Here is a 27,238-nt window from a genome sequence, read left to right as displayed (position 1 = left end):
CCATTCTCCCTTGCAATCCTAGACTTTTATTGGCTAGAGGGTAACAAATCTGACCCTCATTTTAATGTTTCTACCTCCTTGATTTCTCATCACATTTGCTCATGACAACAGACTGATTCTTTATACCCTCCAGTTTAGAAACCAGTGAATTATATTGGTGCCATCATTCACTATTGCTACGAACTAATTAGTACAGTTTAACAATATTATGACAGGCAACAAGGCAGTGAATTCATGTGGGCTTGTTGAAACATATCTCCACCAATGTATTTTATAAGTTAGTTAAAAAGTATACTCCCTGCAGTCATTTGACAGCTATCTAGTACTGCAGGGGTGGGCCATTATTTGGGCTGGAGGGCCATTTAATGAGCTTTGGTGAGCTGTTTAGGTCGGAGGGGCGGGGCGGGGAAGATGCCTATTGATCCTATCCAGCCTGCTGGCGACTGCTGGGAGAATGAGGACAGGAGGGCTGCACCGCACGCCACTCCGTTCTGCTGCAGCATGCAGACTCCTCCAACCCTCTGCATCCACCACATGCCCACCTGGCTTCCTACTGGCACTGTGCAGTCCTGGCACCACAACTACTGGCAGCTGGGCTTGCACAGGATGAGGTGCAATGCAGTATACCGAGTAGCCTTCCCACTCACCTGCCGCAATGAGCCGCTGCCACCATGCCACACTGGGAAAGTTGGGGGTGGTTGCCCCAGGCTGAGCCCCACTCTCTCTGTGTCTGGCACAGACTCACCTCCTAGCAGTGCCAGGGTGGCAATGGCTCATCGTGGCCAGCGGGCAGGCAGGACAGCTACTAGGCACACTGCATCGCACCTTGTCTCATGTGGGCCCAGCTGCTGGCAGCCACAGCGCCAATAGAAAGAGAGAGAGAGAGAGAGAGTGAGTGTGTGTGCGTGTGTGCGCTCAGAAGAGTCTGCATGTCATGTACTATGTGCCCCAGCTTGGCCCAGAGCAGAGCGGCATGGGGCGCAGCTCTCCCTCCTCAGGCTCCTGGCAGTGGCCGGAAGGGCAGATAGGATCAGTTGATGGGCTGGATATGGCCCGCAGGCCATATTTTGCCCACCCCTGTACTACTGAATACTGTCTCCTTGTTTCACAAATCACACGGGCCCATCCATGCTGAGAAAATTCCTGCTCCATCTAAGCACACTTTGATTAATAAAGGAAAAAGTGACAGCCTGCACTTGGGAATTGTTTTTGTATCCATACAACTGTGATGAATGGTCTGGGTTCTTCTACTGGGAATGTTTAGCAAATACGTAAAAAGTCACCTATAATAACCGTGCAGAGTGGCCACTCAATGTTAGCCACTGCTTCTTTTCAGGGCTTTTTTTTCTCTTTACAGCACAAGGAGTGCTGGTGAGAGGAGGTTAGCAGTTACAGGATGATAACGGGATGAGGCCAAGCAGCTCCATCCCCATGCAAAGCCTCATTTGGCCACAGCTAACTTTCACTTTCTCCACCCCAAGGCATGCAGCGCAAGGCAGTGCATGGTCCAGGGGTGGTACAGGGAAAGACTAATAAAATACAAAAATCTACAAATGACCGGATTAAACCTGGTTTTTAAACAGAAATAAAAATGAAACGGTGCTGTGGCAAACTTGTAGGAATTTGTTTATTTTAGGTGAGTCCCAAGACATGAAAATTGAAACATATGGTGCAGCAATTATTCAGTGTTGGCTAATTTAGAGCGTTGGCTAATTTCTCAAAGGAAATAAAAGGCCACAGGGCTCAATACAACCCATTCGTGCCAACCCTCATATTATTTTTCTCCAGCAAAGATGACTTACCCTCCCCTTCTTCCTAGATACTGTCTGAACCATTTTCTACTCTCTGCATGGGACAGAGGAAACGTAACACAAAGCTCACAAGTGTCCTTTTTTAACCAAGGCCATGCTGAAAAGATTTTGCTCTTCCCTCTCCAAGAGTTAACATCCTACCACCAAGACTCAGCTGGCACCTGAGGGCTCAGGAAAAAGCAAGTGAGAGTCTCATTTGGGTCTCCTGAACTATGAGACAGTGGCTCACAGTAGCACCATCAAGGATAAACCAGAAGGCCATATCTTCTTTATAAGTTTCAGAGTCAAGGTTTCAGTCTCACAAGCTACCCTTACTTGGGGCTAAGGGTTAAGTGGAACCTTAGGCTGCTGTGGGAGTAAAAGTCAAAGTTATCGTCAACAATTCTACCCCAATATTTCAGTAGGGGGAAAAGTTGCAATATATGTCTTACTTCCTTGTTAAATAAAATGTGGCAAAATAAATCTATATTCGCAAATCTGTAGTTGGCAGTAAGAACATATATCGGAGTTCAACAACCTTGTAAAAAGCTTCTCCTTATCTCATTACTACACCTGCAGAAAGAAGATTAAATTAAACAGAAGCATCAAAACAGCCGGAAGGGATGATTGTTCCCCTGAGACCCTAATCTCCCATTTGCAAACAGCATTTGCAAACTCCTTTAACATCCTTCCCAGAACATCCTGATAATAAGCCTTTCCACACCACTGAACACAATTATCTGACCTTTCAGAGCAGTTTGCCATGAGGTGGTCTAACCTGATAATAAATACAATTACTTAATGATATGTCAGTCATGATTATCAGACTGATAGAATGTTTCCACTTACATAGTTTTAATAAAAATGTAACCCACTCATTGAAAAAGTGCCAGTACTTAGCATGTAATGTAGTTATATCCTGCTCATCATTCTTACAGTCTTCACTGATATATATGAATGCTTTACTCACTTAACTATATTAAAATATAACATTCTAGTTTCCTAAAACAGGTTATGTTGACTGTGAAAAGCAGATTATAGTCTATCATGGATAAAAATACAAAATATTCAAGAGAAATTAAACAAGTGCTCAAGTACGAGGCAGCGGTAAATGTGGAAGGAAAACACCCCAGCTGTTACGTGCCTGACCATTTATTTAAACAAAAGGCTCACTTCTAATGACAGTAGGCAGCATTAGAAACACATTTTTAAATACATACCAGGATAGAATTTATGTTCAACATCAGCAACATTTAGTCTCAGATCATTTCACATTTTCTACACAATGGATATCAAAGCAATATCCCTGAATGTTAGCAATGACGTAACCAATTTCAAGATCCTCAGTCTTTCCAAGTCCATGTAGGGCCACTGACATCACTGAAGCTGTGCAAATATACACCAGGTACAAAACTGGCTCAGCATGTACCTTGTCACTGTGTCATGAACAAATATGAGAGAGGGGCAGCTGGTCTAAAACTAAGTCTAGGATAATTCCATCTCTTTCTACTCTTTTCTTACCCACATTAATGTTATAGTGCAAAGTAAGAAGCCTAAAAAATCTATTGTGATCCAGTCAACTTTTGGCTAACCATCTCTGTCCTCAGTGGGGAGAGGTTTTAATCTTGGTTCCTAATTATTATAGAAATTTAACAAATCAACAGTATTTTTACCACTTTGGGGAGTGTATTTCTTCCATTTTATTGTGTAAAAACCAACCATTTTCTGATGCCATAAAAAAATCCCAGGAAGCCAGAAGTCACTGTATTAATAAGGGATAATTAGCAGCATCTTTCCACCTTGCAGCTAGTGAGCACTCCCCACCTCTGCTTCAGGCTCCTCCAGATTAACTGGCATTTAACAACTGTAGCATTTACAAACTGGAGTTTGGATGACAAGCACTTTTTTGTTGTACTTGTGAATGCGAAATACAAAGCAAGACTAGAGTTATTTTCCCTCCCTTTCAAGAACAAGGAAATTAACACTTTGGCCAGCTCAGTCACAGCCTAGCAGTGTGCGAAAAGGAGTCATTTTATGTTTCTAGTTAACTTGGATTAAAAAAAAAAAAGCATTGGAAGCTAAATGCCTTGTTGATTTATCATGTGTAGCAACAAGTCATTTGTTCCCCTTGTTATGCTTTTATACAATCATGCTCACAGCCTGTATGGGTGGCAATAAAGAATTTCTGAATGAAAATAATAATTTCTTGCTTTCATCCTGCACAATTCCCATCAGCAAGCACCCCGCTGTGCTGTGATGTCTTGTGCCAGTGATGCTTAGGGTAGGTTTTTTTTTTTTTTGAACACCACTTATCTACCCTAATGCAGCTGCATGTTCAATTTATCATCATACCTGCAGGATAATGCTCCCGTAAGCATTCTTTAGTAGATTAACAGCATCTGCGTGAGACAGCCCATCCAAAGGTTGCCCATTAATACTTACAATCCGATCTCCAACCTAAAAGTACAAGAGTAATGGAAAATTACTAGCATTAATGAAAATTAAAATTAAGAATGCTTAAAATTCCTTGTCAGCTTGGCACTGAACAGTCATGCTTCTCTTTTACAGTATGCCTTTTGTCAGAGTTCTCCATTTCCATTGATCAGTCAGTGTTCTTCAGAGCAGCAATGATAATACATGTTTAAAAAAAATAACAGGACAATCAAAGAAAAAGAAGGGGCAGATTCTACTACTTAAATTTTCAAGAGGGGAGAATATCATTAGCAACTTGGTTCACATTCCACATGGAAAAAAGTCTTACAAGTCTGTATGCACATACTCCTAAGTGTAGGCACATACTGACAGACACTTAGGAAGACGAGTACTTTTTAGCTTAGTTCATGATGAGCAAACACAAGTTTTTTTTACTTCAGTCTGCAAAAAATACTATTGATGCAGATGATGAGGCTTTGTATCTTGAAAATTTTAAAAAAATATTATTTGGACTTTGCATGGGTATATGAGTCTGTGCCAGGGGATTTGACTATGGAATCAGGACCAAAGCTATCCCATGCAAACTGTACATATTTTTCTTCTAAGTAGATCTTAAGGTGATCCATATAAAAACATAATAGCTTTCTGGAATTTGTCTGTTACTGTGTGTACACAAAGCAAAATAGTAAAAGGAAAAGTGTAATCAATATTTTGCTTTGAAACTTTAAAGGCAGAAAATGTCAAATGATAATTTTCAATGTAAAAGCAGTTACATGCTGACTGTGTATAATCTCTAAGAGATGCTCTACTTGGGGTCTATAAAGCACCTGCTGCTGATCTTGAAGAGCTGGTGGGTCAAAGGTGGCTGACTGCCTTCCTTTCCATCTATCAAACTATTATTAGACAGTGGCAAATACTTTTAAATTCTTCTGGATTTTTTTTCACATAGGTAATCACTCTGATTATCACACTCAGAAAAAGAGGTTTAAGAGGGACCTCAAGGCTAAGAACAGACATTACACATAAACCAGTTTAAGTGATCAGAAACTTGTTTAAACCTGTAACAGAACATAAGTTCAGTGTACATAAACTGGTTTCAAAATGGCTGAAATTAGTTTAAGATAAACCTGGTTGAATGTAGTATCAGACTTAACTGATTTAGGTCAAACCAGTTTATGCAATGTCTGTCCCAATCCCCTTCCTGGTTTAAGTTAAACCAGAGTCCCCCAGCATCTCAGATGCTCTGCGCTGTGCTCTCTGCTCCAGAGACCAGAGCTGGTCCCTCCTCTCTGTTCCCTACCTAGAGCTCCTGCAAAGACTGCAAGCACAGCTGGATCTGCCTGGCTTCTCCCTGCACCAGCCCCACCCCGCTTGCTGCTTAAGCAGGGATTCCCCCCTCCCTCCCTCCCTCTCATCTCCCACAGAACAGACCCCAGCCCCATGGACCCTAGGAACGTGGTATGCTAGCTAATACTGGGGTGTGTGTGTGTCTCTAATTTCACTGGAACAGGCAGACAGAACAGTGTCCACTTAGGGCTTTTTGGAGCTAATCAACAAGTCAGCTGGTGTCCCTCAGCTCCTTTTTTCGAAAAAGCTGTTTAAAAAGAGCCTGAACTAACGAGAGAGGCTTTTGTTTTGTTGATGGGCTGATAAACACTGCGTTATCAGCCCCTTGCTGGCTCCCTCACCTGTCCAGTTTGCAAACAGTATGAAGAAGCAAGGAGAGGGAGATTGAAAAGTTAAGTATCAACAAGAGATGCATGCACTGCACCTCCCCCACCTTGCCTCAGAGTGCTAGCCCGGAGCTGGGGTCCTGGCCATGCCCCACCACAGCTCAGCACTGTAGAAGTGAAGGAAGGGCTGCTCTAATGCCCCCTGACTTCTAGCCTGATCCACTGCAGGCATGTGCCTGCATTTCCTCAGTCCAGAGGGAATGTCTGTACAGTTACAAACTGATTCAACCTAGGTAGGTTAGATTAATCTGCAAAGATTGAATCAGTTTAGGCTCAGGCTTTGTGAATGTCTGTCCCTACCCCAAGATATCTTCCTGTCCAACTGGCTATTCAATGCAGAACCATCTCTTATCTAAACCATGATGGACAAATGCTTGCTTAATCCAGTAATTCTCAACCAGAGAGCTATAAGATTCTTTTAAGGGTGATGTGGAGTGGTTCTCAATATTGGCACTGATAGCTGTGCAAACGCATACATGTGATTCACAACATAAACATAGAGTTTTCAAATAGGAACTGTCATGTCAAAATCATTCTGACCTGTTGTGGGCTTGGTCTCTTTACAACAAAAACAACTTTCTGCTATTCTCCCTCAGTGAAAAAAAAAAAGTAAAAACTAAGAGCTAACATTTTCTGAGGAAGCATGTTGAGTTTAAGACATTTGAGAACCACAGGTCTAACCTGCACTTCAAATATTACAGTGAGAGAGAGATTCCACAACCTCTTTAGGTACAGAAAGATATAAAAGGGAAGGAAGATTTTTGACTAACGAAAGAAAAGAAGTTCAGAAGACAATATCTCTGTCAGAAGGTGACCTATGTTTGGGAAGGGTTTTCCAGCTCCTTTCCTAAATAAAACAGCAAGTGCTGAGAGGACACATTTTTCCTACTTACTTTGAGCTTTTGTGTACGTGCTGCTACTCCACTTGCTTGAATCATGGCAATAAAGATTGGTGTATCTCCTAAAGGGCTCCCCTTCCCTCCTGCTATACTGATACCAAGGGCATCATTTGGTCCCTAAAAGAAAGACAGAGATCATGACTATTCACACTGTAACAATCAATAGCTGTATTCATGCAGAATCTATCAGTAATTAATGCATATGGCTTTCCCCCCCAAAAGCACAGGTCTCTACTCAGTGACTGAATATAACAGGCAACAAGCTGAGGTATAACAATAATTACACGACACACTCAGAATGAAGAACACTGAGTGTTTGCAAGATTGGACCCTAAACCTGGAGAAGAAATGGATGGATACCCAGGGAGGTCTGAAGTATACATCCAGTAATTTCTGATGGATATGAGAGTCCCAATATGTAGGCATGAATAAAAACAGAAAGTACAGACACCAATTAAATAATAATGCAGTTGTGCATGTCAAACTCTGCAAAATTAACATTAGACACACCAGCCTTTTGAAATCACAGAAAATAACTCACTGACCCTTGTTATCTCTACAGTCCTTGGGCCCATATCTGCTCCTACTAATAAAGAAACAAACAATTAGCTGCTGTAATTAAGAGATAATATAATTAAGAGATAACACTGTCAGGTGACAATGGCCTCTTGCTGCCTAGCCAGTTATCATTAAGCAGAAACAGAGTCCTCCCACACCAAAACAGGAAAACACAGGTCACGTGACAAGGATAGGATTTCTGTTGTACCAAGTGATAAATGTGGATGCAATCACTCTGTTTGATGGATGTCACGGTGATGGCCATTGTAGCACAGTAGTTGCTCACCATAATCTACTGAATAGCAGCATTTTGTTGGCCAATGAAACAGACCTATTGTACGTTTCACTCAATTACAAATCAGTGTATTATTCATAAATCAGTGTCCCCATCACAAAAGGCACTATATACATCTAATTTGTGTCTGGTGAAATTTTATAGATTTCCTTTTTTACCAATTTGTGCTGTATTAGTAAATAATAGACATCTAGTTAATCAGGCTAACTGGCATAGATACTTTGTGGACTGCAATTATGATGCTACAATATTTAAAAGCATTACAATTATATGAAAGAATGGAGACGGTTTAGAGGAAAGCATTTGGAATGGAAACGAAAAGTCTAAGTGTTTGGTTGTAAAGGTTTGGTTTAGGCTTGTAGCTAGCAAAAATTAACTTTAATTACAATAATTTCAAGTACATTACTGAAGGATAGTCTCAGTCTCTTTCATGATTTAATTATTTCAAGACTGAAATATTTTGATTAACACATACACTTTTGTATGTGTTAATCAAAATGTACAGGACATCATAGGTAGAAAACATTAAAGTGAGAATAGGTTAATTTATGGAAAAGCAGTCTCTAACCCAGAAGAGCTTCTTGCCTAATGCAGATCTAGGAGGGGAACAGGAACTCTACATATTGAGAAGGAAGCAGCACTTCTTTGGCAGACTTTTAAAAATAATGACATCTGTTGGAAGCTGCTCATGGGTTTGGAATATCAGGATAAATCTCATGGGAGATGAATTAGGAAGACAGATTCAACTATCATAGGATTTTTTTTAAAGCCAGCATATTGGAGTTTAGAGTTAGTCTTTGCAGAATAACACATTATTTTGACAGCAGAGATGTCTAACTTCAAAGTAGCTGGGGGCTGCATGTTATGTGAGCTGCATCAGTGCAAGCCACATGCCCCCTGCACCACATGATCTACAGATATTCCCCTTCCCCTCCACCCAGCATATGTGTATGTCCCCCTCTGCACCCACTACACCACACATGCAGGTGGCACCCAGGCCTCACTTTCAGCTCCCTGGTTGCGGGCTCCCCCAACACCATGGGCTGGGCTGGGCCACTTGTGGCTGTGGTGCCCCCTGCCATCCCCTGGGGCAGGAGCAGGAAGTGAAAGCAGACGGGAAGCCTGGCTTCCAGACAGGGAAGCCAGAACAACAGAGGCAATAGTGACAGCTAGGTGGAAAGCCCAGGGTAGCAAATTAACACCTTGCAGGCCACATGCAGCCCCAGGACCGCCAGATGGATAGACCTATTTTAGGCTATACCTGAATTTCTCTGAGAAGCATCTGATGACGACCTCTTGGTGCTCACAAAATTCTGCAAGGTGGAGATGACTGGAGCAAGTGCAGGATGAAAGTGGCTATATACGCTCTGCTGGTTCACCTGAAATTAAAAGATCAGAATCTGTAGGCAAACCAGATATTATATTGCAGGGGTTTTTTGTTTTAGAACTAACTGCCCGACTGTGTCAAAAAAAGCAAATGAAAGATAAGTTTCCTTCCTTTCAAACTGGAAAATCCTAGAACCTCTGGTATCCATTCCACATTCACTGTCAAAGCAGAAGCTATAGGGTTATTAAACATGGACACAAATGCAGTGCTGCTTTAGGAATAAAGAAATGTACTCTGAGCCTTATGGTAGGAACCATCCATATACAGATCTGCTCCAGGCCACATGGATGCATGATTAGCTACCGCCCTGGCCTGGTCCTACGTGTCTCTGGATTTGCACTTGTGATGGTGGTATGACATGAAAGCCTTCAACTCAGTCAACCAGTTTAGCTCAGACTGGAGGTAAACCACTGAACAGATCATAAGCTGTTTAGTCTCAGCTGACTCTGAACCAAAACCAAGACCACCCCAATTTCAATCACTGAGCTCCAGTTCGCTGATGATGCTGTAGTGAGTGCTGACTTACAGACAGACCTCAGGCAACTGTCAATGTCTTCACCAAGGCACGCAAGGAAGTGGGACTGACACTTAACTTTCAGAAGACTAAGGTCCTTCATCAACAAGCTCTTAATGAGCAGTCCCAGCTCCACTAATTCAGGTTTATGGTGAGACTCTGGAGAACACTGAATATTTCCTGTACTTCGGAAACTCTCTCTCACAGAAGGCTGGCATTGACTAAGCAATGCAACATCACATCACTTCAAAAGTGCAAGTGTAGCCTTCGGATGCCTGAGGCAATGGAGATTTGAAGATTGTGACATACGATCCGAAACCAAACTCATAGTTTATCAAGCAGCTGTGATCCCCGCTTTACTGTACAGAGCTGAGACATGGACAATGTACAAGAGACTCCTCAAGTCACTGGAGAAGTACCATCAATGCTGCCTGCAGAAGATCCTTCAAATCCCATGGGAAGATAGCCATACCAACACTAGCATCCTTTTGCAAGCAAACACCATAAGCATTAAGGTAATGATCATCTATCAACTTTGCTGGACCAGACACATCATCCAGATGTCTGACACCAGGCTCCAAAAGCAAGTTTTATTCTCTCAGCTCTATCAAGGTGTATGCGTAAGAGGAGGGTGGAGAAAGCATGTCAAGGATGTCCTCAAGGGCACCTTGAAAAAATGTAACATCAACTCATAGGAGACTATCACTCAAGACTGCCCCAAATGGAATAAGAGCCTGCTCCAAGGATCTCATACTTTGAAACCTCACAACAACAACAGGAGACAGAGATGCGGAAACAGAAGGAACAGTGTCCTGCGGACTGAATAAAAAATCCAGAGCCACCCACCCCACATGAAAACAAGTGCCCAAGTTGCAACAGTCTGTTGATCTTGGATTGGCCTTGTCAACCATCTTGGAGGTAAAGCAATCATGGAAGACAATTATTGTTGACTATGAGGGATTGCCGATGATGACAAGGAGGTTATACTGTTCATCCACATCTTGTGAGGTTGCTACGGGTGATTTAATACAGCCAGGATATGTATTAGTTGGCCTACAGAGCCCTTTCCATGCCTGTGAATTATCCACTGAAAGGAGTTCCAAGTTGGGGGAGCAACAGGATCATACTGTCTGGGACCTGGAGGCAGTGACAGTCACTGCAGAGGCACAGGGCTTGTGGAGAGATGACCCTGTGACCTCAGCAAACCCCCAGAATTCAGAGGGATCTCAGAAGATCTATGGTTTTTGTGGCTGGGTTGATACAGCTGGGGACGGTTCTGCTTTGAGCAGGGAATCAGATTAGATGACCTCCCAAGTTCCTTTCCAACCCTAATTTTCTATGACTATAATCTTGATCATCTCCTCCAAAATTGTCTGGTGGGCCCTGTCCAGAAGTGGCATGGGACAGGAATCTGTCACACATTTGAGGAGGCAGGGGGTATTTTGGTACTTTGCAGACCCACTCAAAACGCCCTTTCATAACTGACAACCCCAGGAGGGATTTGTTAGCTAGGACCAAGATAAAGCTACCCCAAGGACAAAAGATAGAAAGAGTTCTTAAATGTATTTTCTATACTTTGTTAGGTCTCAGATCTTGTCTTCTACTATCACTACTGGCTAGGAGTTCCTCTCTAGCTGATGGTACATCCCGGATATCTGAGACATATTCCTAAACATACACCTTATATTAAAGGATCAGACAGTGAGAGCAGAGGGCAATGGGATTAAAAGTGAGACATGAGGGCATGATCTAGTCAATACTGGAAAGCTGACTTTGGAGATTATGAAAAGAAGCAGAAAAACTGTGAAGGGACATTTTTAACTTGAGTCCAGTCCGTGGGTTATACTATATTATATTCTAAAATTCCATAGTAAGCATATGTTGGGCTAGAAAAGCAAGTGAAACAAAGGGCCTCTTGTTATTCGGACAACTGGAGCTAAAGCAAGTGAGAAATCATTCAGTGTACTATTCATTTCTATCCAAATCTATTATGTACTGCGCTGAAAAAAATTATCTAGTCAAATAGATTTTTCAGTCCACACAATACTGAAAAATTTCAAGGGGAATTGAGTTTAGTGCTGCTTTGGGTATATGGAGAACTCGTTACCATGAGCTCTGGAGAACTCAGCAGACCAGCCTGAATGAAGCTGAGAAGTAAATGCATATAGACCAGCCCTGTTTCTCTGGAATAGTTCAGGTTGAGCCAAGATGTGAACTAGAGGAAGGCAAATGTTTGTATGCAGTGAAGAGTGCCGTGCAGGGGAAATGAAGGATTTCTATAAATGGATTGTCACAAAATCTCTATTTATCTACAAAACACATCCATCACCAGATAATTTTATAAAGTTATGGCATCTGAAATTCTTTCTTTGAAAACAGATGACTTGGGGTAATTTAAGATCTGTTTGCACAGTCAGCAAAGTTAAATGTTTAGAAAACTGGGGTATAAATTGTTTGGCATGGAAAAATTTTAAAAATTCATCTACAGTATATCTTAAAGTTACAGAGATATAAAATGACAGATCCACTGAAGTCAAACACATTTATATAGGAAAGCATGTGGAGAAAACAACCCTGTTTTCAAATGTTATCTAAGTTTTCTAAGTATTTGCAATTGATCGAGGCTTTTCAAATTGTAGATACCGAAATGTTTACATTTAAATTCTACCGTTAAAGTTTTGGTCTTGAATTTCAAGAATCTACTCTGGCAATTTTCAGGACTCAGGCAAATGTTTCCTCCTTGTCCCCAGTCTCACGGTGTCAGTAACAACACTGATGAAAATGTGGGTATTTGAACATAGCTTAAAATTAACATGAGCAGTCACTGTCTTATACTACAAAACTTAGAAAGGAATGCAGTAGGCCAAAAATACGTGAGGGGCAAACCTTTGAGCAGTCTTGTCCAGCAGTTTCCAAAATACTACAGATTTTGGTGCAGATAATCAAAGCTGATGTGCTGTTTTTTGATGAGATTTCTATAACTATCTGCCTTTTTTTTTTCTAGGTACACACCTATCCACTGAAGGATACATTCTCAAGCTTGTTGAGTCACTGTTGAAAATGAGATTATTTGGAAGAATTTTACCTTGAGTTCTTGAAAACATTCTTAGCAAACAAAAAGGGATTAAAGCTTTTTTGAGCCAATTTTACATACAAAATCTTGATAGATCTTCTGATGTTTTTTCATCCTTTCAAACATTTTTTTCAGCAACTGATACACACTTTTTCTACATCTCTTTCTACCTGCACTGTCTCTGCTTACATGAGCTGTTGGCACAACAACCTGACATATAATTGACAGGATAGCACTGCTCATTGGGCATGCGCCGTCTCACATGTATCCTTTTCTTTTATTGTACTTTTGCTGGTCTTCCGCACACAGTGCAGATGTTTCTCCAATGATATTTAATGATTATTTTTAAAGTGGGGGGCTTAGAGCAGATGTTCCCAAGTGGGTATGGCTCCTTCCTTCCTACTGACATTTCATCTACACAAACAACAGATTGGATTGCTGCTGTCCTTTACAATCTAAAGTTAAAAAAACATCCCATACTAATACTGTTTTTGGCTCTCTCCTCCAGCATTCATGCATGACATATATGGTAATTTCATCTCTCTGCTGCCCTTCTCTTTAATGCTGATTTTTCTTTTCCAAAAAAGAAATATGTTTACTCTTGTTTTGAACTTGCTTTTCTCAATGTCTGCCACATTTTAATCTACCAACATTATTACCTTTCTATGAACCAAATGCTTGTTTTAATGGCGCTACTATGTCCAGTGACTGCGGCCTCAGACATTCCAAGAAAAATGAAATGACAAGAACCTTCTTTTATTTATTGTTTTCTTAATCGCATACGATTTCTAATGCTAGACACAGATGCAAAAGACAGTGATCTGACAAAAATGAGCATGTTTCAGCAAGAAACGTCAACTTATTTTTGATTCTCATTGTACTTCAGCATGTTTTTAATAGCTCCTGTTGCCCCTGCCTAGATCTCTACTATTCACCCTTACATTTAGTTAGTATTGTTGCTTCATTTTCCTCTCTCAAAGGTGCATCCACACTGCAACCAGAGAATGATAAAGTGCAGCAGCTTTCTCCATCCCAGATCCCTATTTTGATCTGGAGGGGAGAAAGTAAAAAATGGAACCCACTGTCATATCAATACTCCACCCTATTTAAAGTGGAGACTTGGCCTTTTAAATTTATGGGCAACACCTTGCAGGTTCACTACTTCCACATTCTCTCTGAATCTGCACTTATAGCAGGATGGCCAACCTGTGGCATGCATGCCACAAGTGGCATGGGTAACCTATGTAATGTGGCATATGGCAAATTGGGAAGGGGGCAGGCAGGATTGGCAGGTAAGGGAAGGAGCAGAAAGCAGAGCAGCAGATCAAGCAGGGGAATGGGATTGGAACGGTACTCAGACGGGGTGGGGCTAGCTTGTGGCATGCCTGCGAAAAAGGCTGGCCCCCCACTGATTATGGAATTGTCTTGTTATTTTGTATACTCCTCTCTCCTCTCCACCTCCACTCCAACAATCCCAATATCCAGCACCTGCCCTCTTGCCCTGACTCATTCTGCATCAGTATTTTTTTCTAGTTTTTAACTATATCCTTTTAAAGTTCTGAAGAACAGCAAAAAGGAAAAGATGCTTAGGGCACATTCAAATGAGTGCACATGTGCGCTTCCCAGGGAACAAATAGAAGCAGAGCACATTTTGGCCACTGCTACTGTCTCCAGGAAATGCCCGTCCATATGAGCTGTGGCTCAAGGCAAGTTGTCTTGGGTGGGGTGGGGGAGACTGGAGATAGCATCTGGGCTAGTCACAGCAGCCTTACTTGGGGTCCTGGGGGCCTCCCGGGGCTCCAGGGCAGTGATCCAGGTGCATGGACAGCCTGGCTGGCAGGCAGAGTGTGGCTCCGGCCAGCCAGGCTCCGGTTTTGTGCAGTGCATGGTACTACCATGTGCGCTGCCCTGCTTTTTTCTGCCATTGGGATTTTGACACTGGGACTGAAGAAACCTAAATCTCAATTCATGGAGGACAACATCCTACAAAACCAGTCTCCAAGGCTCAGCACAAAACATCAGTTTTGATGACACCAACAGCTTAAGGGCCATCTTAGAACTGGCATAAAAGAGCACTGGTTGAAATATTGACCATTTTCATCTTTTGGGGGAAATAAGTGAAGCAGTAAAATGCTCTCTTTTTTCTTTGAGTGCAATATTTTTCACTTAGCTGTGCTATTACAGGGTACCCAAAGATATGCTTTAGTACTATTAAGTCAATTTGGTTTATAAAAATAGCTACAGAAAAATACATTAATGTGTTTTGGGGTTTGCAAGGTTTTTTTGAACATGGTTATTGGATGGGAAGTGACTAAAGGTTTATGATAGGTTTCAGCCAAAGATACTGAGAAAAGAGCCATTTCTCTACTTAGCCAATATTAAGTATACAGCACCTGTTCTAAGCATCTGACAGATCAATTCATATTATTTCAATCTCCTAAAAAAGAATATCACGGTGATAAAATACTCCTGTCCACGTCCCTGATCCAGTAAGCTTGCTCAGATGGAGGGATCCTTACCCACAACCTTTACAGCTCTGCAGCAGCTTTATCATCTGTGAAAAAAACCCTCACTAACCTGATTGCTTTGTGCTGTTTTTCGCGATGATATCCAAGAACCGGCTCTCAGTCTTCCAATCTCTAGATGCACCAGCCCTTGGGCACACTTGGAATAAAATACAATATACAATATTTAAATTGGGACATCGTATTTCTGTTCTCCCTGATATTCACACCCGATTTCCAACATCTATGCCACATCTGTTCGGTAAGGCTCTGTGAAGCTTTAGGTGGCGATTCAATTCAGAGGAGATCTGGCCCAATTCAGTGACCGAATCTCTGAATCCAAATCAAATCAGGGGACCAATTTAAAGGTCCAAATTGATTCAAAGCTCTCTGAATCTTTGGAAAAGATTCGGAGAGCTTTGATGATTCAGGCAGTCCCCGGTGGCTGCAGCAGGGAGCTGCAGCTGACTCCGAACTGGTAAGTACTAGGGGCAGGAGAGGGGAGACTGGGGGAGGGGACCATGGGGGGATCCCAGCCAGTCTCCCCAAGCCCCCCACACCCCCAGCCCCCACCCCTGCCCATTCCTCCTGTGTCTCCAGCTCCCAGCACTTTAAAAACAAGCCCTGGTGCTCATCGGGTGCTGCCGGGCAGGGGGGTGATCCCTGCTGCCCCCACTGGCCCACGGTGCATGGAGTGCTCTGCATGAGCCCCCCGCTCCCCCAGCCCTGCCACAGGTGCCCTGCCCAAGCCAGCTCTGGCCCTTTAAGAAAAAAAAAGCCAAGAAAAGCACCGAGACTCACCGCTCCTGCAGCGGCCTTGCGGCTTGAGGGGGCTTGTGCAGAGCCCCCCATGTGGCGCATGGCAGCAGGGATCACCACACAGCCAGCAGGATTGGTGAGTCTGGGGATTTTCTCTTTTTTTTTTCCTTAAAGGGTTAGAGCTGGTCCGGGTGGGGCACCCAGGGTGTGGCTGGGGGAGCATGAGTGGGGGGGGGGGGGTCGGGGAGTTCACACATAGCCCCCCATGCAGCGTGGGGCAGTAGGGGACAGCAGGGATCACCCCCCTGCCCAGCAGCACCTGTTGAGTCAGAGCGGGGGCGGGGTTCCCCAAGTTCCAGGAGCTGGGGCAGGCAGGGCAGCCATTGTTGGGCTGGGAGAGTGAGCGGGGGATGGGCCTGGAATAGTCGGTGATTTAGCCAAATCGAATCGGGACAGTGATTCGAATCACCAAATCTAATCATTGTCCCCCAGACTGGCCCAATCCAAATCCAAAGCAAATACTAGCCGCTTCGCACAGGCCTACTATTTGGTAACTTCTTGAAGAAACCATCAAGGTTCAACACACAAAACTTTAAATTTTCTATTTCTTTTGTTTTGATTTGAACCACATAACAAGTTCTTGGGGCCCAATTCAAAGCCCACTACATTGAGCAGGTGTCTCTATACTGCCACTTTGGGATTGGGATCAACACAATAAACCAGCACAGTTATACAATAACAGGCAGCAGCAGCAAACCAGACCTGTGAAAAACAAGTCAGCAGGAAAGATACTGCTCAACAGAGCAGATCTGAACATAAAACATATAGACACTGTTTAATAAGAACGTCTCGTGCTATTAAAGACTGACCTCTACATGGGGAAACTTTGGGCCAAGTCCCTACCCTGAATAAATACTCTACTTCTTCATGAGAATATCAGTGAACATAGCCCTGTCTCTTCAACACAGTTTGAGGTAGACAACAGAGGTAGGAGGCTGTAGGTAATGGTTATTCTCAATCGAGAGTATAGGGCCCTATGGATCTTATGGACCTGCTAGTAACCTGCATTCTTTCCCCACCTACAACACCCTTTTCCTGCAAACCCATTAAGAAAGTATTTCCACATAGTTCTGGAGTAGCAGTCTCTCCTTAAGTAGGCCTGTTCTTGACCTGGTATTTCTAGTCAGGAACTAGTTCCAAATCATTCAGTCAAAAGCACTAACTCGCAAGGAAAGCCAGGTTTATGCTTCAGTTTGGTGGCTGCTAGGGATAGCTTCAATCCAACTCAGTTTCAGTTATATGCCTTTCAACTTTCATAACATTTTTCTAACTCTTGAAATATATGGTTGGGTTCTGAAATAAATGTCTAAACAATATATGTATCTCCATTTTTGCCACTGCACACTACATAAATACACATGTAGAGCTATATCTAAATGAACCTCCCAATGTAATTTTAGATCACATTTCTGTCTTCATAATCAGTTTCAGGTTGTCCTGTCTGTGCACAAATAGCTCTCCAAGATAATTACCTTGCACAATGTCAGTAACTGCAATTTAATATCTAAGAATGTATTATGTACTCACCTTGAGTATAGTAGCAACAATCTCTTGTGAGGCATTTCTCATATCCTCTCCATTAACAGATAAGATCTGATCTCCTTGAATTAATCTCCCATCAAGGTCTGCAGCGCCTCCTTTAACAATGTCAGAGATAAACACTCCACTTCCATTTCTGACAATGCAAGAAGCATATGGCTAATTATACAATCCAATATTCTCTGTGAGTGCAATTCAGATTACTTGCATTTAAAAGACATTTAAAAAAAAACTTGGGAGCAGAAGGAACAAACTAATTTTGGACCCACTTGACCTTTGGAAGCTACTCACGAGCTACTCATTTTAACCAGGAAATATTCTGAAAATACATTAGTAAAAAGCTACTTTTTACTTATACAACAAAAGTAACATTTCTGACTGCACTGCATTCTGACAAGTGCCATTTATAAAGCTCCACAGTCACTTTGGCCCAGATCCTCAAAGGCATATAGGGCTGCTTGCAGACATTTAAATGCCCCACCCCCACAAACCATGTTTTACAGGAAGAAGTAGCATGTTACTTTGACCTGGCTCTGCAGTGCCTGTATACACCAGGTGCTTCCGTGAGGTTTTTTGGCACTTTTACCAATCAGCAATTAGATTCAATCAGCAATTAGATTTAAGAGGCAAAAAAGCCCCATTAAAGCACCTCATCCAGTGGCGATGCATAGAGGGTGCACTTGCACCCCCTCAGAGTGCTGTTGCACCCCTGACAAGCTGCGCTCCCTGCTTAGGCAATTAGCATGGGGGGTGAAGCGGGGCAGGCAGAAGCACTGGTGTCCCCCTGCGAGCACTGGCTGGGGAGTGGGAGCACCTGGATGAAGCCCCGGGGCCACTTCTGGGAGTGCCACAGCTGCTTCCTGGTTGGCGCAATTGGCCGTGTGGGGAATCACCCCCAGTTGGCAAGACTGGCCATGGAGGCAGGGACACACACACTCCCCTCAATCACTGACTAATTGCTGGGGGGGGGGCACACATGCCCCCCCTGACTAAAGTGACACCAGTTGCCCATGACCTGGGCTTGTCGTGGGTGCACACAGAGTTTAAAGTAAAGCAATGTTTGTTTGGGTTTTTTAATGCCTGTGTGGGAGAGCACTTTGGGTGCCCATGACTTAAAGATTTGAGAACGGGCAGCCTGCAGGTGTGGGCTAGCCCTAATGAGGCAGTTAGATGACCCCAGGAGGGTCCTGGGATTGGAGGAGAGGGCTTAGCAGCCTTCAGTCTGCTGCTGAAGCCAGAACAACACCACCTGGCTGAGCCACTGCTCGCAACACCTCAGCAGTAAAGGTGGAACTACGGGGATGGCAGGAGGTTCCTGGGGGCCCAGTGAGGCCCCAAGTCCCACAAAGAAGGCTTGGGCCTAGAGAAAATAAGGTCCAGGCCAGAATAGGGGCTCACAACTTGCGGGCCTACATATGGGCTAGGCAAGCCCCTGATTTAGAACAGGCAGGGGTGAGTCCAGTTGAGAGGAGAGTGGTGTTATTAAGATCTCTGTGACTAGAGCAAGCCTAGTGTGAGATGGCTGTATGGTAGGGCCCAAAAGGGGACCCCTGTTGTCTAAGGAGGTCAGCTGCTGCAGGGCTGAGACCAACAAACCAACTGGTCAATGCAAGAGGGCCAGGGCAGGAAGGCCAAAGGGCAATTAAGCCTAATGTGAGGGGCAGGCCAGGGCCATGATGAGCTATCTTGCACCCTGACTGGCCTGGAGGTGGGGCCAGAGCTTAAGGGGGCTGAAATTCCCCTCAATGTGGGGGACATCACTGTCAAGGGGAAGAAAGGCTCAGTGAGACAGTAGGTTGAAATGAAGGAGGCTAAAATGCAGACTCTGGAGGGGAGGCACCCAATGTGGGGTTCGGAGAGTTGGGCCAGTGAGAGACAGACAGCTGTAGGAGGCTGAAACAGAAGGTCCAGAAGAGAGAGCAGCCCAGAAACAACATATAGCCCAGTAGGGATAAGACCAAGGCAAACAAGCCTGCACTGCTCCTGGGTATGACTGAAAACTGCACCCTGCTGGGGAAGGATGGTCTCGTGGGGCTACCTGTGGCAGGGGAGCACCCCAGAAATGCCAGGCCAGTTGCCTCCCCAGTGAAAGGCAGGGAGGGGTGCCTTAAAACCCCAGCTCCCACATCCTGGTGGGTTACCCAGACCTAGGGACAGGCATGGGAGCTAGGCACATCTACGGACACCTGAAAGCCATGAGGTACAAGACCCAAGAGGCTCCCAGCGAGGGAGGCCCCAGTGAGGGGGCATATGTAGGAAGCCCCATGAAGAGGGCAGTTAGGCCAAAGTAAGCCTACAGATGCCCGAGGCCACAGTTGGGCCAGAGGCCTAGACCCTGGTAAGTCCTCAGATGTGGTGAGGCTGAATTTGGGTCAAAGGTTAAGAACTTTTGGGCACTTGGGTCAGGTCCCAGAGGACTGGAAAAGGGCCAATGTGGTCCCTATTTTCAAGACTGGGAGGAAGCAGGATCTGAATAATTATAGGCCACTCAGTCTCACCTCCATCCTTGGAAAGGTCTTTGAAAAGATTATGAAGGATCACATTTGTGGGAGTCCAGCAGGAAAAATAATGCAGCAGGGAAACCAGCATGGATTCGCAGCAGATAGATCATGCCTGACCAATCTGGTTTTGCTTTATGACAGGATCACAAAGTGCTTAGACACAGGAGTAGAGGTGGATGTTGTTTTCTTGGATTTTAGCAAGGCCTTTAATACGGTATCTTATCCCATTCTCATAATAAATTAAGAGGCTGTGACATAGATGTTTACATTTGCCACAGTGCGTGGCAAATTGGCTTAGCAGTTGCACCTAGAGAGTGGTAGTAGATGGGTCGGTATCGACCTGGAAGGATGTAGATACTGGGGTACTGCAGGGTTCAGTCCTTGGACCTGTACTCTTCAATATCTTCATCACCGACTTGGATGTGGGTGTGAAGTGTACTCTGTCCAAGTTTGTGGATAATACTAAATTGTGGGGTGAAGTGCACACTTTAGAGGGTAGGGAACGATTGCAGGCAAACACTGACAGGGTAGAAAAGTGGGAAGTACACAACAAGATGCAGTACAACAAGGACAAGTACACAGTGCTGCACCTAGGATGCAAAAATATCCAGCACACCTACTGGCTGGGAAGTGACCCTCTCAGTAGCACAGAAGCAGAAAGGAATCTTGGAGTCATAGTGGACTCCAAGATGAACAAGAGTTGTCAGTGTGACAAAATCATCAGAAAGCTAACCACACTTTATCATGCATCAGCAGATGCATGACAAATACCACCAACAAGGTGATACTTCCCTGCTATGCGGCATTGGTCAGACCGCAGTTGGAGTATTGCATCCAGTTCTGGGTGTCATACTTCAAGAAAGATGTTGATAGACTCGAGAGGGTCCAAAGGAGGCCACTTAGGGGCTTACAGGACAAACCCTATGAGAAGAGACTGAGGGACTGGGACCTCTTCAGCCCCCACAAGAGAAGGTTGAGAGATGATATTGTGGCTGCCTACAAATTCATTAGTGGGATGCAACAAGGGGTCAGAGATGCTGTTCACCAGGGTGCCTCTTGGGTTAACATGGAACAATGGTCACAAACTGACAGAGTAGATTTAGGCTAGGTACCAGGAAAAAGTTCGTCACGGTAAGGATGGCCAAAACTTAGAATGGGCTTCCAAGGGAGGTGGTGCTCTCCCCTACCTTGGGGGTCTTTAAGAGAAGACTGGATAGGCATCTGGCTGGGGTCATCTAACCCCAGCACTTTCCCGTTTAGGCTGGGGGTTGGACTGAATGATCTGTTGAGGTCACTTCTGACCCTAGCATCTGTGAATCTATGAACTTGTTTTGGATGCCATCTGTAATGCATGGGACATGATGAGGGAAGGTTGGAGTTGTATACAGTGCTCCCTGGCATTGGGGCAGTAAATTGGGCAGCCTCCTGAATTTTACACCAGTTTTTGGAACAAGTCATGGTAGATGAGACTGGGCAGACTGCCCTAAAGAGACAGGTAGGCTCAGCCCTAAGTTGGCCCCCTGCCACAGTCTGCAAGCAGCCTAGGTGCCTATTTTGTGCCTAAGCTTCTAAGTTTCAGTAACACCGAAGGGAGTTAGACACTTAAATATCTGCTGTTGAAGATTTGTGCCTACCTAATTCATCCTCCAATAGACCTCCAGGCACCAGGTGGCTGTACTATTTTAAAGTACAACCAAAACAACTGCATCCAGTTTTGGGCTCCACAATTCAAAAAAGGATGTGGAGAAGCCTGAGAGTGTGCAGAGAAGAGCCACACGCATGATCAAGGGTCAGGAAAACAAACCTTATGATGACAGGCTGAAAGCCATGGGACTCTTCAGCCTGCAAAAGCACAGGCTCAGGGGTGATCTGATGGCCACCTATAAGTTTATCAGGGGTGCTCACCAGGATCTGGGGGAACGTCTGTTTACCAAAGCACCCCAATGGATGACAAAGTCAAATGGTCACAAACTCCTTCATGATCATTTCAGGCTGGACATAAGGAAGAACTTCTTTACTGTCCAAGCCCACAAGGTTTGGAATAGACTGTCACTGGAGGTGGTTCCAGCACCTACTTTGAATGCCTTCAAGAGACAACTGGATGTTTATCTTGCTGGGATCCTATGATCCCTGCTGACTTCCTGCCCTTGTAGCAGGGGGCTGGACTCGATTTTCCAAGGTCCCTTCCAGCCCTAACGTCTATGAAAGTCTATGAAAGATGGGAAAACCAAGTCAGCTAAGTTAAGACTTGCCTGCAACCCTATGGAGCCTGTGAAAATCACTCGAGCTTGTAGGGCTCCTAGTTTTGTGGTCCGTGACAGGACCATAAGATTCATAAAATCAAGGTACCTATTATTACGTTATGCTGCAAAACGCCATTTTTCCAAAGGAAACCACAACTTTAGTTACACCATGACACTGTTCATTTTAGAGAGGAATGTGTATGAAACCCAGAGATCTGAATCCTCCAGCATAATGCTGGAGAAGTTCAAATCCCAACATTTGTGGCTTAAGACACTCTTTCTTACTTCACATTCAAATTAGTGGCTTACAATTGTTCACGTGGCAAAAATACAACTCAAATGCAGATCTGACTATAAAGAGCAAATCTTACCGTTTTCCAACAATGCTTAAGCCTAGTCCTCGGCCGGTTTTCTTTTGTAGATCTATATAGAAAATCTCCAAATTCTCTTCGTCCTTATACTGAGCTTCATCCCTATAAACAACCAGTTGTACCTTCTGAGGCGTCTGTCTCAAGGCTGTGATAGCTTCTTCATGACTAGCATTCCTCAAATCCATTCCATTCACCTGAAATAACCAAATAATCAGTTTTCTAAGGCACATAATAGTTGGCTTTTTGTCACCTCAGAATCTGAGCACCTCATAAACAACATACTTATCTTTATAATGCTTCTATGTGGCAGGCCAAAATTCTCAAACTTGGGTGCTTCAGCACCATGCTTCAGTGGGCTGATTATCAGCTGTGCTGAGCACTTATATTTTTTGTTGATTAACCTCTCTAAAAAAGATCCTACCAACATCCACTACCCAATTTTAAGTGCTCTAATAAGAAAATTTTGGCCTAAATTATTTCCTTAGCATCTCAATGGCATTTGCAAGAGTTAACATTGCCACAGTGTTCTGTGCCAGTCCCGTCAACGTGTGGAGAGAGGTAGTTAGCTGTGTTAGTCTGAAGTCAAGCTGAAAGCTGGGTACCTTAAGCTTAGGCCTCTCTGAACAAGTTAGTGTCCAAGGTGCCACGCTGCCCTGCCTTCTCCCCAGCTTGAGGGGGAGGCATTCTTTATGAGGCAGCTCTGTCCTGGGTCCTCATGATTAAAAATGCTACCAATTGTGCAAAATGCTGATTTTGTAGCATTCACTCTTGCCTACTGTAGCCACAATTAAAGTGCATTCACTTTGAACTATAAAACCACTCTCATCCTTCATTTTAGAGGTGGAAATAATGCCTGATCCTCTGTACACACTTTTCTCCAGCTTTTTCTTTGTTGTAAGTAATGCTTAAGTTGAATTTCCTTCCAAGATCACAACAGTGACAAACAAAAAATATCCCACCTAAGTTGGCTGGGAACTGGACCATTTCTGTGGTGAGCATAATTTTCTCCAACTCTTACTAGCAGATTTCAGTATTTTCAAATGTAAATTTACAGAAAAATGATGATCTCGAAGCTAAAAGAGGCTGTTATGAGATGATTATTTTATTTTGTTCCAATAGATGGCACACAAGACCACTACTAGAGTTTTCAGTTAAACTTCTCTGAAAGCAGCATGAGAGCATTCTATTAATAATCAGGCCAAAAGTCAAGGCTGCAATAGTTATGATCAAATTTGGAAGTATTAACAAACTCTTGCAACTTAAAGGTCAGATTCCAGTTATAGCCAAATCTAGCATCTATAGCCTGAATGTGTCTTCTGTTCTGTGCCTTAGTTTACCATCAACTGTATAAAAAAAAAGCTCGGACATCAAAAACCAAAGATTTCATAGGGATCAGAAAATATTTAATAATATAAAACTATAAATACAAAAATACAATGCAATAAATTTAAAAAAAAAGAAAAAAAACAATTTCTTGATATTTCTAACCATATAAAAACAATTTAGTCATCAATTATTTGAAACGCATGAATTTTAGATAGGATGAATATATTATGTATATGCTACATCACTGTATTTTTCTTTTCATGTGTCTGTATGAAACAGATTGAATTAGGCTTATCTGAAGTCAGCACTGTTGTACATTTGCCTCACCAGGTGAGCTTTAAAAGAAACAATTCACACAAAGATTATGACATCAAAAGATCTGCAGCTTCCTGATTAGCTGCTATAGAATTCATTAACCTTGTCCATTTTTTTTTTTTACGTGCTTCGTGGTCTCATTTTGTGAATACACACTTGTTTTAAAATGAAAAAAATATATAGTCTGAATACTAAAAAAATATTTTCTGTGAAAGAGCTGTAAAGACAACTCCCTAGGTACCCCTCGCTATTTTTCTAACCCCATGCACTAGCGCTGTAATGGGTGTGCTGGGAATTTGTCCTGATTTGACAGAGAGGCACTGTAAACAGCTGCACTAGAACCACCATAGGCTGACTTTAGCTTAATTTTGCAATCAACAGCCTCCCTTTCTTAACTCTTTGCCATCTGTATTCTATTCTTGGATTTATATTCATCTCCGAGGGAGGCGGGGGGAAGAAAAACAGTTCTGTTGTTGGCCTATTTCTTGCACAAGGTTACAGAAAGAAATTCATACGTTCACCATAACTTGTTTCTTTTAACATCTAGTTAATCAAATCCCTTTAGTTAAAGAAACAAATACAGCCAAAAAGGTTTTACATCACACACTACCTACCCATCACAGACCATCTATGAATATTCTGAACTGACTCTTCAAGCATGGACTTATTTGTATTGTTTTCTGTAATGTAGAGCACTTTAAATTTAAAGGATTGATTCCTACGTTTGAGGACAGGCAAATAGATGCTTCCTTTTTTTTTCAGCATTCCCCTTAAATGTTTCTGAGGTTTTAGGCTAGACACGAAGACTGCATGAAGTGTAAGAAAAAAAATATTACGCCTTTGATTATTTATATTACTAATTGTCAAGATGTACTAATGCTGAAGGGTATTACAACAACATTAAGGAAGACATGAACATAAGAAAGTAACACTGTATCAGTAGGGACTTCTAAATAAAAGATTTACCAGATGCATGCTTATGAATTACTGTACATGGAAGCTGAATCATGTAATTCAAGACACATCTTGTCTGATCAAATTTAATACAGTCACCAATTGTAACAAAATATGATTTGTTGGGCATTTCTTATTGCTGTTCTTTTTTTGGAGAAAATAATCCTCAAGATCATACGGTAACTGATATATAACACACCGGCATCTTCCAAGTAGTTAAGGGCTTTTTCAGAAAACAACTTTAAATTAAACATTAAGACATTTAAATAAAATTTGCAGATTTACCTCAAGAATTTGATCACCAGCCCAAAGTCGGCCATCTCTAGCTGCTGCGCCTTCTTCATAAACTTCGTGAATAACTATAGCATCCTGTGGGAATTACATATCTGCATTACTTCGGCATTGCAAACATTTCTTAGAAGTGATGGCTATTGACCCACTGCATGCAGCTCATAATTTAGTGCCAATATATTAAGAAGACACAGCATTTCAAGTGCTAGTTGATGTGAAGACAAAAAGAATATGACATAGGTCTTCAATATTTGCGTGTAAGAAAATTTCTGTCATAACCTTTTATCAACAATCTATATTTTGGTTAAAAAGATTTTATTCACCACTTCAGAGTAGTCTTGCCTAGAACTTCTTATGCGACTTCTATCATGTTTATATGCTGGCGTCAGCAATATATGAACTCTGTGTGAACTAGTATATTAATCTCATTTACTTTTTACGATATAATTTAAAACCAGATTCTTCAGAGTTATGAATAGTTTTAAGGGCTTGGCATAGATGCTCAATGTTAAGTGCAAACTTGATGCTTTGTGGTAAATAGCGCTGGTTCAATCTGTGAGAAATGAAAGCCAGAAGAAATGAACACTGGCAAGTATTAGTTTATTACTGAGGTTGGAAAATGTAGGCAGTGGCAGATGTAGCTGCAGGGAAGGTTTCAGTGATATAATCTTATTGCCAGCAGTAGATGTCTCTAAAGAAAAAGCATTACAGAGAACATACTGTTCTCTTTTTCCTAGCATTTTGCTTTTGCATTGTTTTATTTTTTCCCCTGAAGCATATAGGTGAATGCTCAACAGAAGGCATTTCTGATACCGATAACCAGAGGCCTAGTGAGCTCCTTTGATGCCCTGTGCAGGGAGGAGGGGGAAGCAGAGAGCCAGACAGACAGATGGGGATAGATATATTATTCCAACCGCTGGAGACCAGGTGGTTGGGGGAGTCTTATCTGCCAGGTCTTGGGTTCTCCCACTGTTGCTGCCGTGGCAGGATGGCACAGGCACACTGCACACTGGCTGCACCAGCGCCATGGTACAGACTCCCCCAGGCACTGCCACTGTGGTTCGCCCCCGAATTTGGAACTTAGGGCTGATGCCCCACTCGCCCACTTATAGATATGCTACTGCTGACAACTGGCCCCCGTCTTCAGAAACGCATGCCACTTCATAGTGTAAAATGTGCTTCTCTCCTTTCCAAACACTGAACCTCAAAGAATCATCCACTACAATGGAAATTTAAAGTCTGTAGTTGGTAATCACATGTGGCGAACCACAGTTTGATATGCATATATCAGATGACACTCAAGTATACCAAAGCAATATCTTTCCCAAAGTCCTTCCACTTCCAATACACTGCCATTCCAAAACACAACCAAATGAAATCCCTTGAAGAAAAAGGCTTGAGAACAGCAAAAGTCAAGACCCTGACTGGTCGTGCAGATGAGAGAACTTAAAGTGTGTTTGTATTTTATACGTGTTTTTAGATGCTGTGTAACTACATGACTTAACACAAGGGGACGTGACAAGAGCTAACTTCATGAGTCTTTATTGGCATACATGGTGTATAACCTGAACAGAAAGAAAAATCATATGCCCTGAAGCTAATCCTGTGATCAAGACAACCATTCAGAACTTTCCTCTGTTTCAATCCCACTACACTTTGCTTTGATGATATGGACTCAAATTTACAACCACTC

The 27,238-nt window shown here is 43.0% G+C and overlaps 1 protein-coding gene across 5 annotated transcripts in view; it reads right to left on the bottom strand.

Moving 5' to 3' along the window:
- The window catches only part of PATJ (PATJ crumbs cell polarity complex component), a 238,175-nt gene that overhangs the window by 10,892 nt on the left and 200,045 nt on the right, over window positions 1–27,238 (bottom strand). For 3 of the 5 annotated variants that reach the window (XM_090047196.1, XM_090047200.1, XM_090047199.1), the window contains 8 exons: window positions 25,540–25,623; window positions 22,660–22,853; window positions 17,533–17,680; window positions 15,260–15,346; window positions 8,970–9,087; window positions 7,401–7,441; window positions 6,850–6,972; window positions 4,143–4,247 (listed from right to left, as the gene is read on the bottom strand). In XM_090047196.1, coding sequence (XP_089903322.1) covers window positions 4,143–4,247; window positions 6,850–6,972; window positions 7,401–7,441; window positions 8,970–9,087; window positions 15,260–15,346; window positions 17,533–17,680; window positions 22,660–22,853; window positions 25,540–25,623 — 900 coding nt within the window. The remainder of the gene's footprint in view (window positions 1–4,142; window positions 4,248–6,849; window positions 6,973–7,400; window positions 7,442–8,969; window positions 9,088–15,259; window positions 15,347–17,532; window positions 17,681–22,659; window positions 22,854–25,539; window positions 25,624–27,238) is intronic. The other 2 variants (XM_090047201.1, XM_090047198.1) reach the window with 1 other exon arrangement.

Source organism: Crocodylus siamensis, chromosome 5, assembly GCF_052110815.1.
Source record: "Crocodylus siamensis isolate JL-2025a chromosome 5, ASM5211081v1, whole genome shotgun sequence".
Lineage (NCBI taxonomy): Eukaryota > Metazoa > Chordata > Crocodylia > Crocodylidae > Crocodylus > Crocodylus siamensis.
This window is presented reverse-complemented; position numbering and strand designations above follow the sequence as displayed.